The following is a 13,591-nucleotide window of genomic DNA, read 5'->3' as shown; positions in this document are numbered from 1 at the left end:
CAATAGCACAGACGTTGCTCTGCTTCAAGGAGTGGAGTAAGATTGCCCACTCATTTCCGTGGGCTGTCTGTCAGTTCAGATTAGATGCGACAGAGGGCTGAGATACAGAGCTCTTCATACGCACATTAGCCAAGTTGTTGCATTGAGCAGGAACACAAAGCCTCTGTTACTAGCATCATGGCAGAACAAAAGTTTTGGTTTTAAATCTACATAATTCTGAAGTCCTGTTATTCATATATTAATATGTATTATGGAAAAGAGGGAATGAATATAGTAGACATCCACATGAAAGGACTTACCCTGTATTTACGGCTGAGATTCCCGACACCTTTTAATTTTTGATACAAAAGGTATCAGAAAAAAATCAACAGTTCTGTTATAATATAGAGACTGTAGCTAGCTCCACTCATATAGAGCAACACCACTGCACTGTGCTCCTTTCCAAGACTGAGATGATGGATGAAATACTTTGTCGGTGTGGATGAGAGAAAATTCAGATATAAAGGTTATTTTACATTCCTGTTATATGAAAACTATAGCAGAACTTCTCAGCAAATACATCATTCAGGACCAATGTTTCCTCTGCTTCTTTTTCTCTCTCAAACCTCAAAGTCCTTTAATGATTTGGGTACACTATGTCACAATATTTCAACATCTTATTCACCATAACCTGCCAACTCTGATCAATGAGCAAGTTATTCTTTCAATGCTGCCTGAGATAAAGCGGATGTGAGGACATAAGTTTAAAATGTTAGTACAAACAAAACATTTAGATTAGCAACTTTTTTTTTTTTTTTTAAATCAGCAGTGCCCTGTGAGCATGTGTCCAACTGGCCAGCTGCAATTATATATTTTTTTTTGTGTTGCAAAGCATGGTAATTCTGTATCTGTCTTATCCATATATATATATATTTTTTTTTTTCACTAAAATTCAGTCTAAAATGATTTACTTCACAACTGGGGAAAGCTAAAGGTTTGTGAACATGCAAAAATTATGGGCACTCAGCTTCCAGCTAGCACTTCAGGCTATCTGTATGACTATATTCTCAGTCTTTTAAGTGTCTGAAATGTCTTCTCCAAAAGAAACGCTCTCAGCTGAACTACTGAGTTTCAGGGACAAGCTTTGACAAATATTGCTGCTGCAGATAGGAAACACCATTTCCATTTCTCTACTACACTTTGCTGCCAGAGGTGAAGGGGGATGCAGAGCTCAACACAGGCCCAGACCATATTCCTACATTCTACTCTGCCAATAAAGGTGACAGAAGATCAGCTACCGACCTGTAAACTGAAGCCCAAGCACACAGTTCTTGCAACTCTGCTATGGGGTAAATTTTGCAGTAGGTAAATTAGTAATCAACAGCTGCAGGGCAGCAGTATTTATAACTGCAAACAAAAATAACATTAGGCAGATTACCAGAAACACTGTAACAATTTACTTTCTAGAAGTACCAATTCCAGAAGGTTGTAAATAGAAAATTTCTGCTTCTTAATTTCAGTATTTCAACAGCATTTCCTGGACATATTTGAGGAAAAGAGCCTCCATACCCAAGTCAGCTCTAGCTGTTGATTATTGTAACTATCTTTCACAAATCAGGGACAGCCTCTCAGAGAAGTGACTATAGACAATGAACTATAATAAATGCAAGATTGAAAAACATTGATGTTGTTGAAGACTAAAACAAACAGGGCTAGAATACAATTCTTTCTGATTCCTTTGGAGACAGCTTTAAAGCATGTCTGCAAATAGAGCTGGGTTTGGAAAAGCTTCAGGTCAGCAGGGAGACAAAAAAAATAGCAGAACCAGCAGTAGGCTAAGTCAGACAGCAAAACAAGACTTTCACTAAATTGAACTGAAAGAAAAGCAGCTCACCTCTTCTCTAACTCTGAAGAATTTAATTCTAGCTCTGATTGTTTAGGCCAGAGAACTAACTTCTGTTCACTTATTTCTGCAGGCTTTGCATCTGTGCCAAAAATATCTGCCAGAGTACAGATAAAAATACAGACTATATGTAACACCATTACCTCATTCATCTCTTCTATATTGGTAATCATGACAATGATGGGAGAACGCTCCTGCCACACCATTCTCCAGAAATCACTGACAGTATTAACTATTGGTCCCTGAGTAGCAATATATACCTTTTCCACTCCTCCATAGCCCTGCCAACAAAACAACAAGAGAACAGTTTTAACAGGGATGCCCACCACAACCTTGAAGGTTCAGTCTTTTAAAGCTGGTTGGAATGAAGACACCGTGGCATCAGTTCTTCTCCCTTCTCCTGCACATACGCACATGGAGCAAAGGCACAATATGGTCTCATAACTCCAGCAATGAGAGTCCAATAGCCTCAAGGTGACTCTAGCTAGGTCACAAACCTTTTTGAGGCTTATTTACCAGGGCCCGGATCAGCCAACTGACAAGCAATTTGCATCAAGAAGTGCAGAAGTGTGCTTTTCTCTGGTTTGAACCAGTGCAATTGAACTTTGAGATTTAGTTTTCAGTTAATGTAAGCAGGAGAGAAGAGCAATCAGATCAGCCACGATGCCTTTAAAAGCCAGTGGATGTTGCAAATTTGTTTACATTAACAGTGGCTGATAGAGGCTAGGCAAACATATAGGACTGTTGAGCTCTTACCCTGATGTAGTTAGCATTGATGTAAGAGCTAAGGGGGTCGTCCTGATCAGCTGAGGTAAGGCACACTCTGCTGTGAGGATCTGAAATGTGTAAAGAGATGAGCAATAGTTTATCATTTGCTGATAGGAGAGAAAGAAAGACACAGGTGTTTGTACAGCGAGACATTTAGATGCATTCATGGCCATCCCAATACATGTCAGTGGCCTTGGAAAGATCCCATGCTAAAATGTTAATACAGAGAAAGGTGAAGGGTACTTGGGGTCATTTAGCTTCCTCTGATAGTTTTACCCACTCTGAAGCCTGTTGAATTTTTCCTATTACAGTCAGTACCCCAGAGCAACTCTGGGAAAGCATCAACTTTTCTGCTCCAGAAAATTATTTCTCAGTCTGTTGGGTGAATAGATCTATCCTGGCTTGTAAGACATTATTCTAATGGCAGCAAATGCTTTTTCTCCCAAATCATAAACGTATATTTCTTGCATACAGGCAAGCCAGCTGAGTATTTTTTCCTCCATTTTGTCTTGCAATAAGCTAAAGTTCGAGAAGTGCTATTAACAAATGTAATGGCTGGGGAGAAATTGAAGGTTATTAAACAGTCCTTTTGCACAAGATATTTCAGTACTTGAGGCCCTTCCTCTTTGGGACTGTTTATGAAGCATTATTCTTGTTTTAATAGGACAACAAATGAAAACATGATTCCATCTGAGAACCTCAGTCTAGCTCCCACTGAAGTCAATGGGAGCTGTTCTACTTGTTTTAATGCAAGCTTACACAGGCCCATATTCATCCATTATCACCAGTACTCCAGTTTATCATTCACAAGAAACATTCTTCTGACAGAGGACCTCAGCAAACATTAACAGTGCATCACCAGGGGAATATTAGAAACAAACCACAGATAACATCTTCATTAAAAAAATGAGACTGTTCAGAAACCAGAACAAAATAATAAATATGCAAACACAGTGTGATATTGGATCAAGTACAGAGGACCAAACACACAGCTGTTCCTACTGTACTATAAACAGACTCAGCATGAAACACTGTCCTCAGACAGAACTAATTCACATAATCTATTATGTGATAATGAAGTCACAATATCATGTGATCTACAAAGCAAAGATAATAACAGAGATGGTGTTTAGCAAAACAGAAATATGGAAGCTAGCGAGTTCCTCTGAAATACAATTCCTTCCTGCTCTCCTTTGCTCATCTCCCTAGTGCTGGGGAGATGATGAGACAGGAGATAATGCTACACTACAAGGTGACATCGTTTGCCAGATGTTTATTTAAATGTTACTGTACTGGTTAGTGAGGCCCCTTGCCTAAGGTCCTTTTGTCTGGGTTTTATGCAGTCATCCACAGAGCCTGCTCAAGTTTGAGTAATGATTACATCATTTCCCCCTTCTCAGAACAGCAATAATACCATAATACTATATTGTCCAGCTCATAGTGAATCTCTAGGGACAAACAAATTGGATTGAAGAACTCTATCAAGTAAGTTAAGTGCCACAGACTCCTAAGCAAAGGTTCTTTTTGGTATTCAGCTGCAGTTGAACATGAGTTAATTCTCAGTGTGGACTATTACTGCTGTGGCCACAAATATTAAAATGTTATAATATTCTTTAACTCCAAATTACGATACTTGGCTTGTGATTTTTCTGTTAACCTATTTACATTTTTACAGTAGTATGTTAGTGAGCAGTTCTAATCTTATTTCATAGAAGAGAAGCTTCTTAATGCATTGTTGATAGAAGAATTTATACTGTTTTAAGGAAGCATAACTGAGTTAAACAGCCTCTCTTAGAAATGTATAAACAAGAATAACTCATTCTTTTCAAAAGTCATAACGTTTTAATATCATGAGAGTTTGTGGCATTAATTTCAAATTTTTTCAAGACAGAAACATTTAAGTTAAATCAAATCCTACTCTTAACAAAAAATGTTCTTCCAGGACAAAACTAGTGCATAGGCCACGCTAAAGAAGACACTATATCTATTAAAACAAACAAACAAACACACACACAAAAAAACAAAAACAACAACAAAAAAAACACAGTAGTAGCCTGCATCTCTAAGAAGCCAAACAACGTCAGCTATTTTTTCCCACAATCTATTTTATGGACTTTCTGTATTTATTTTAGAGGAATTGGCTAAACTTATTGAAACGTTTTGCATAACTGAACATGGCATAAAAGCAATAAAACTGTGTAGAAATTATAAGGAAAGCCTGTCTAGACATTACTCTTCAGAAAAGGATTCAAAGAGACTGACACGCAACATGCCACCCTCTGGGATCCTGTAACAAGAGCCTTTTCCATATAATCAAACAGTGCCTTCAAATATCCTAAAGAAAAGTCATAATTTTCCAGGAAATTCCACAGGACTTTTCCCAAATAGAAGATTGCAAATAAGTAACTTCATGTTTATGAAATAACCACATCAACCTTGTTAGCTCTGCATTTTTCCAAAAACACCTTTCTGCCATCAGAAAGCCATCTTCTAAGCCATTTTACTATCAACAGTGAAATGTGAGTATCTGCAAAAAGAATTTACTACAAATGAAATACAAATTAGATGAATAACAGACTATTATCATGTCTCTCACTTACTACAATTAACTTGAGGGTTGCAAGCAACTGATCATCATGTAAAGTGACTACCTTTTAACAATAACTGCCTAGAGTGCTTCTGGAGATGCAGTTGGTGATGGAATTTTAATTATTTCTAGGGTTTTCGATTTTGGGTTTCACTCTGGTTTGGTAATCAAGCACTTGCTGTTCCCTTGGATAATCAGTTGCCTGAGCCTGCTCTGCAGCAGCTTGTCCAGTAGTTCCTGTCAGTAGTGCTTTCTGCAGCTTGGAGAAATACTAAGTGGATACACAAGGCAGCACAGGCAACATTTGGTCAGCTTGTAAACTGGTAAGTCAGTGGATGGTCAAAACCCAAAAAGGACTGGACTCTCCCTCATCTTGCCTACAATTCCCTCGCCTACTTCATGCATGGACACTTTACTGGGATCCTTAGATTTAAAGCATAAAGGAGATAAAAGTATAGTTTTTGCACTCCTTGCTAGCCTCTTTACTATCAGCACCGTATCCTTCAAAATGGGGGTAGCTGAACAAAGATGAACCCAGTCAGCCCATTTCTCCCCTCAAAGACATCAGGCCATCCTCTGGCCACAGCCTGGGACATAATTTTGCACAGAGACTGTGGTTTTAAAATTCATTCAAGAAAAAAAAAACCCATATCATAAAGAGCTTGGAATAAGCTTGTTAATCTTTGGAGGCATGGTAGGGTAGAAACTAGTTATCAAGAGAGGTCAAAGCAACAGCAATGGCTGACACAGATATCCATAAGGCTGAGATAAAGTTTGCAGCAAGTAATTAACCTGGAGTGTGATCGTTCTTAGAAATATATGGTAGCATGTTGGCAGTTATTGACATCTCAGGAACAGGGTGTTAAAAATGGCAGCAACTATGAGTCTAGAAATACAAAATGGGATATTTAAAATGGATCCAGTTCTCAAATGCACATTAAATACGGAATGTGGAATAGACAGATCACTTTAAAATCCAGCAGTTTAGGCTTCTATAATCAGCAGTAGCTTCTGCAATCTTCCCTTTCCAGCAAAACCAGCAAATTAATACTTGAATGATTCATCACAATAATTAGCACAGAAATCGTAAAACATCTGGCTGAATGTTTTTATGCTTCTGGTTTAAGGGGGAATGCAAAATCATCGAAAGGGTTGTGCACATTGAAACATTAGCTGCAGCTGAAAAAGTTGTAAATCTAGGTTTAAAAAAGCATAAAACCTAGCCTGGAACCATTTCCAACTAAGGTTCATTTTCTAAAATGACAAGTATAGCTGAGGACTTTTTTTGACTTCTCTAAACCTATCTTTACTAACCTGACACTGAACCATTTGGGCTTTGCAAGTATAGCTAACTCTGGTTAGTGGTGGCATCTTCCCACAACGGCTTACAGCAAAAATGAAGCATGACATCTAAATGTATTCATTTTCAAGCAACTTAAATTCAGACATAGGAGAAAATTATACATACAGAAACCTGTACAAAATGTTTCTTGGATCTCCAATTCTTGGCTACAAATAATGCAACAGAAGATTTTGATTTTCTCTGTCATCTTAATGCCATCAGACCAGTTTTCAATACTTTCTCTCTGTTTGCATTTGAGGTACGATTCTGAGAAATATATTGCTCAGTAAAATAACGTTGATAGAATTCAGTCCTTCTAAAGGAGTTTATCAAAGAAACTACTAAGTAGCTTCTGAATAAACACACCAAATGCCCATGTAGAAATTTTAAACAGAACCAAATGATGTAATTCAATGTAATTCAAAAAACCTAAGTGCTACTGATCTTCTGTCAATTTTAGGTTGTTCATGCTCTGTACCTCTTTTGAAATTTGATTTAGCTTTGAAGCTATGTTGCTGCTTCATAAATACAGCCAGTGGACAGGGTAATGACAGCCCACTTGATGTATCCTGGAAAACACACCAAAGTGCAAAGCCCTTCAGCATGTGGAATAGACCACCCTGCATTAGTGATTAAAAAAAAAAGCAGGATACTTACTTGGGAGAATTGTTTTGTAGCGATTCTTCCGCACCAAGCCTGGAATATCATATTCCTTTGGATCAACAAAGTTCATTGGAATTTCCTGCTCAAAAAAAAAAAAAAAGCAAACAAAAAAACCACAGAGTAGATTGTATTATTAGATTCACAAAAGGAATAAAAAAATCCCAAACCCATTATGTCCTGCCTGTGAGGGAGGCAAAGTGATGAAGTCAAACGAAACATATGGTGCTGTACTTCTAGCAATTTGCCACCAATATATGATTGATGTTTCCTTTTACTGTCACTGGCTTTCTTTTCTGAAATCCTTAACATGAAAACGTTCATAGTGACTAATTCATTGAGTAATATGCGAGACAGCATTATGTTAGCTCCTAATATTATTAGAACTGAATTGCAAGTGTAGGCACAGAACTAAGTAAAAGGTAGTACGTAAGATTCTCTGCTCCAAAAGCGATGGACCTCAGACGCCATCCATTCTGACTCACATTTCTTCTTCCTCCCTGAGGGTGGAAGGAAGTAATTTGCTAGTGACTCTCACCAGCAACAGATGACGACACACACTATGACAGGTTGCTGCATTGATCTGATACCATGGAGCTGGGCAGGAGCATTTATCACTCATTTTGCTCACTGCCCTTTACAGCTCAATGGGCAAGGACAGCAAAGAGGTGTTCAGGGATTACCTGCTCTCTACACTACAGCCTAAAGAAAACAATAAAGGAGAACCTTCTTATTCTCCAGTACTCATATCCTGCAATTAAGCGGACAATGCCAGACAGGGACAAACAAAAGACCCTTCCACCAACTGGAGACACTAGACATGTGATAAGATGGGATGTGTAAATCAGCCTCAGCAGAGAAGCAGCTCATGGAGCTTAGGAGCAGAGATGGTCAGCACAGCTGTAGCACATTGAATTTGAGAGGCCAGTACTGGACACACTGGTAGTGAAGTTGGGAAGTTATGATGTCAGCCTTTTTTTTTTTTTTTTTTTTTTTTTAAAAAAAAAGAAAAGACCAATCTATCTCATCTCTGAATCTCTCTCAAGAGCAAGTGACACTTGAAGTGTCATAAAGGGGACAGGCTGAAAAAGATTCAATGTTGCAAAGCATTTTCTTTCCACTCTGCTGAGATCCTATGCTTAAGAGAATCCTAAAAGCAACAGACAAAGCAGTTTACAGCTAAATAATTTCTGTGCAGAAGAAAAACCAGTACAACATACTTTCTAAGGCTTCAGCTGAGTGACCTAGCTATCCTGTGCTTCAGTCATCTGGAGAACATTCAGGCAACTTGGAAAGTAGCTCCATGCCAAGCATTCAACAACAAAGAGCATGCACTTGGACTAATTTAATCCCTAAGGCAACTCAAAATTTCAAGAAGCTGTGTCTATAGCAAACTAGGCTTTTCTTCTATATTTCAGTGAAGAAGTTGGATTTTGCATTAACTAGTAGCACGCTGAGGAAGAAAAGAGGAAAGGAAAAGAAAAAAAAAAAAAGACAAACTGGTGAAAACAAGACTTTGCTGTTGTTTCCAGAACCAATTCTGTAGTTTTTAAGAGAAAAGATCATTGAAAGCTTTCAGACATTGCCATTTCAAAGGATGATTAATTTGGGGATTTCATTTAGTGTTTTACTGATCAAAGTGGAATTTTTATGTACTAATTTTGGTCCTGCAGAAAAGTAATAGCAAGGCTCATAGAATACAGACAACATCCCATTTTCCTGATGCTCCTATGAGGAAACGTTGGATACTCACAAAGAACTCTGCCTGGAGTATGAAAGGATCCAGCGCTTTCTTGTGCAGTTCCTCTTCAGTAAGAATGTTTGATGCTGTCTGGAGGTATTCTTGAGCTGACTGTTCCCGTGGTGACATAATATAGCCAAAACCTTGCTCAGAACAGCCTGGGGTACACATATCTAGCGTGAGTGAAACATTTGAACCTCTCCTGCAAAACAGAGCAATCAGTTAGCTTACAATGGGATGGACTTCCCCATCATTACCAGCATGTGTCAGCAACAAATGCAGCCCCAATGACAGATAAACAACAACTTTAGAAAAGCACCCATCTGGTTCTGCTATGTATATTATTGTCACTACCTTTGAAAAATTGGCAATGCTTCTTGTCTCAACAAGACTGAAGATCATTTTGTGCACTGGAATACAAAGGCCAATATTATCAAAGTGTTTTCTGTAGTGAGGTGACTGTATTTTCTCACCTAAATGGAAGCATCAAAGGCACTGAGCAGGCAACTGGAGGAAAAGTTTTCATACTTGTGTAAATCACAAGGCTGAATATGGACACTCTAAACATCACAGGTGAAAAGCTTGGTCCTAGGTTTCTTTAGGCCAGATCCTACTGAATAACCATATCTTAGTAGCCCAGACAACATCGGGGGGGAAAATCTTGGGATAAACATTACCAGTTCAACATGAATCAATACATGAGATGCTAACCTTTACAGTGAACAACTAACCTGTTTAAAAAAAAAACAAAAACAAAAAACAACAAACTTTCTTTCAACGATAGTACATCATGAGAAGGTTATAAAGAAGGTCCCAATGTTTTAAGAGTTAAGAGCCCCTCTGTTTATAACCTAAGTGGAGGATTTTTAGTGGCATTTATACAAGTTAGCCACAACAACAAAATGAAAAAGCCAAAATGCCTGCATTGTTTATTGCATATTTTTAAAGCATTCCAAAGCTTCTGTCAATCTCACATATCACAGACAAAAAAAGACGCAAGTGCCATCAGGGAATGCGTATTTAAACATCTTTAGTGTATTAATGACATCACACCATACAATAAGTACTAGGTATAATGTTTATATATCCACACAGTAGACCTATTTTTGATGACTTTCACTCAGCTGGAAAAATCTACTTGGGAACAGTTTTTAGAAGCTGCTGAAAAAACATGTAAACACATGAGGATGACCAGCTCACAGAGAAATGGGTAGAAGTTGTTACTTGGATCACAGCCTTTTTCTAGATTCAGGAGTTTTTCCAAAAGCATGTGCAGCCAGCCACCTGCTGTAATTCACAGTCATGGGTAAATGATTTTGGATGAAATATGACTACTAGTGGTAGACATTGACTCTTTCGTGGTGCTTTTCAAAAATATTTTGACCCTATCATCCTGTGTGCTGTTAAAGAGGTACTACATCCCTCCCCCAAAATAACTGCATTTGATAACAAATGCTTTGGGTTCTTTTAGGGTAGAGGAGGCTACATATGTAAAGGTATGAATAATTCTTCAGCATGAGGAAATGAGATGGTCTCTTCATAAGAGTAACATTCAGTGCTGTTTGAATTTAGCTAGCAACTACTCTATTAATGGTGTGGGTGGTTAAGAATGAGAGGGAAGAAAGATCATAGATGCAGAAGCAAGATGGATTAAAAAGAGAGGGATGGATAGATAGTTTAAATACAAAAACACAAAGGAAGAGTGACCAATGCTTGATGTAAATTAAATTTCTCAGAGCATATTCCAAACCCCAAATGAGGTCTGGCTTCTCAAGCATGTGTATATTGAAGAGAAGTTCACTTTATGTCTTTGTATAACACATTCTACCTAGTGAGAGAACTTCAATCAGCTGTAGTCTTTTTCCCCATCCCTACTTCCTTGACAATTTTTAAATTTTAATTCACTACTTTAACTACTTGATATTCACTACTTCTCTTGAAACAGTGAGTATTTTCCCGAAACCAGCTGCCACCTGAGGAGAAATGTCAGCATCTTTAAAAAGAGAGATGGAATGAGATCAATGAAGCTTCAAAGCACAAATGACTGAAACATTTCAGTCTTGTCCATAATGTAAAAACGACAGCAAAGCTTGCTAATATCAGCAGGTTCAGGGACATGCACCCAAAATTACTGGAATCTCATATTTAAAGCAGAAGAATATAATACAAGAAGAAAGACATTTTACGACAAATAATGTAATCAAGAGTAAAGTATGAGAAAAATATTTTAAGCTCACAGACTGCAAATTAAAAGGCTCTGCTGTAACACTTTACTGTGTCACAGGGAGCTTTCGAAATCCGGTATTATACTTTTTTTTTTAATGAATCTAAGTTTTACTTTTTAAGTTTTAGACATGAGAATTAACTATGGAGAGCACTCCAACTAAGTTTGAAAAAATGGAAGTAAAGAAAGCTGATACCCTTCTACATTGGACCCTGCAATAAACTTGTTATTCATAACAACATCACCTTTCAGAATTTTTGTGGGATTTTTATTCAGAAGATTTTTGCTCTGTTTCATGAAGACAACTGAAAGAACAGGACAGGAAAAAAGATGCAGACAGCTAACAACGTAAACAAAGCCTTCCCATGGTCCACAGAAGATTTAAAGTTCCTGTCCTTTATTCAACTTCCACCTCAGAGATGAGGATACTAAATCTGGCGTACTTCCTTTTCACTTATGAACACTCTTTTATGATCGGTAAAATGTACTACAATAATCTTATGGATTGAAGTTCAATCCAACTGAACACTCAGCAACTCTGCTGAACCTTCCCCTATCTGTAGTCACGCATTCTGGAATTCACACACCTCTGGGCCTTTCAAATTTTGCCTATTACAGGTGACCTATCTGTGCGATGTATGAGTGAAAACATAGAAATGCAACACAAATCAATGTTGCATCACTCCTGCCTTCTTTTCAGCTCATCACTGCCCTTTCCCAGTTGTGCATCTCCCTGAAAAGCTCTGTTGCTTTCGTGGCTCAAGAAGTGAACATCAGCTCACCCTACAATTCAATTACTGGGTTAATTTCAGAGGAATTCATTTACTTTTTGACTAACTTAACTGATTTAAGAGAATTACAGCAGATTGCCATTTGTACTATGGTTTGCCTCTAGAGTAAGGAGTAATCCTTCAACATGAGTGACAGAAAAAGAATTAACCAGATCCATCTTTCAGTGGTAAAACCTTTCACTGTCCTATACTGGTTTTCATACTATGCAGTTGCTATCTTGGGGAAGGGCAAGAAACTGATCAAACAAATGTATCTTTCCAAGGAAATAAGTGAGGCTTTTGAACAAAACTTGTTGAGAGTCATCTGGAAATTGCACTTGTAGATTAATATGTTGCATATTTAGGACTGGACTGAAAACAGACAGGAAATAAAGCAGCTACTTCTGTTTAAAACCACATTTGAAAGTGACATTCATAAAGGTAATAAAGCTTCCTACAAGGTACAGAACTAAGCCCGCAAAATCTGGGACCAAACTTCCCCCTATTTGTTACATCTACCCTACCTTTCTTGCAAGCCCACGGATTTAACCGTTAGAGTAGTTGGATCTGTCTCCGCTTTAATGTCCATTACGCAGTCAAAGACCGGGGTCTCTGGTACGGGATCCAAATCTAGGAAGTCATCCTCATTTTTATCCTCTGTCCACTCTGAGTATGTGAATGAAGGCTGCCGGCTCACAGATTGGCGTCTGTCCTCTTGTAGCGGAAAGGGGGGATCTGGACGGGCTCTGAGCAGATGCCGAAACTGGAGGAAACAAACATTTAAAAACCTTTCTGTTTGATGCCAGCCCTTCCATACAATCTGGAGGATGGGTCATTAGGGCAGCATACCAACTCACTGTAACATATCAGGATTGGGTAGTATCAAAGGACAGGAATGTTCCATGCAGGCAAAGCTTTGTGGTGTGTTGCAGGAATTCACATCCACCCATTCAAACCTGCTTTCAGGCACAGAGGTTTCTACGGAGCTGGTTAGGCTGAACTCAGGGATAACAGTGGAAGCAGAATGTGCTTGTGATCATCACATGCAAGCTGTGACACCACTGTCCTTTTGTTCACTTTCTTACCTTTCCTAGATTTGTTTACAAAATCAAAATCTACTACACTATTCCACAAATGATACCTCTCCTGAATTAATGTTGTTTTCCACCTAACAATTTGATATACTTGGGTTAAGAAAGGTAAATATAATTTTCCTGAACTGCACATCTTTGATAACCTGACACCATAGCCTAAATTCATATATAAACCAATCATTTTTAGAGACCTTGAGTTTTAATGCACCTCATTTTGAGACTCAGAATGCCTATATCATCATTTTTTGGCCAGTGGTGAAGCCTGTTTAAAATCAGACAATTAGGTTACAAAGCATGACATAATCACTAAATAATAAATCTTGCACAGTTCTAGGACGTATGCAATATTAAAGTTGAATATTTAGCATTAATGAAGGGATTGAAATAGCATAAACCTAAAAAAAAAATCATATTGTTTTGCATTGGTGCTGTGCCAGACTAGATGATTTTGAGATATTATCAGTGGGCTGTTTAATTCTACACATGGACCATAAAAATTAGAAGTCCATCTCTGAATTCCAGT

At 38.1% G+C, this 13,591-nt stretch overlaps 1 protein-coding gene across 17 annotated transcripts in view; it reads right to left on the bottom strand.

The window, feature by feature from the left end:
- PTPN5 (protein tyrosine phosphatase non-receptor type 5) overlaps positions 1-13,591 on the bottom strand; it is an 82,520-nt gene that overhangs the window by 13,943 nt on the left and 54,986 nt on the right. For 16 of the 17 annotated variants that reach the window (XM_072038557.1, XM_038180766.2, XM_038180767.2 and 13 more), the window contains 5 exons: positions 12,499-12,737; positions 8,993-9,182; positions 7,237-7,321; positions 2,639-2,718; positions 2,026-2,163 (listed from right to left, as the gene is read on the bottom strand). In XM_072038557.1, the coding sequence (XP_071894658.1) occupies positions 2,026-2,163; positions 2,639-2,718; positions 7,237-7,321; positions 8,993-9,182; positions 12,499-12,737 (732 nt within the window). The remainder of the gene's footprint in view (positions 1-2,025; positions 2,164-2,638; positions 2,719-7,236; positions 7,322-8,992; positions 9,183-12,498; positions 12,738-13,591) is intronic. The other variant, XM_072038558.1, reaches the window with a different exon arrangement.

The sequence above is a fragment of the Anas platyrhynchos genome, chromosome 5 (assembly GCF_047663525.1).
Source record: "Anas platyrhynchos isolate ZD024472 breed Pekin duck chromosome 5, IASCAAS_PekinDuck_T2T, whole genome shotgun sequence".
In the NCBI taxonomy this organism is placed as follows: Eukaryota; Metazoa; Chordata; class Aves; order Anseriformes; family Anatidae; genus Anas; species Anas platyrhynchos.
The sequence above is the reverse complement of the archived record's forward strand: the minus strand, read 5'-3'. Positions and strand labels throughout refer to the sequence as shown.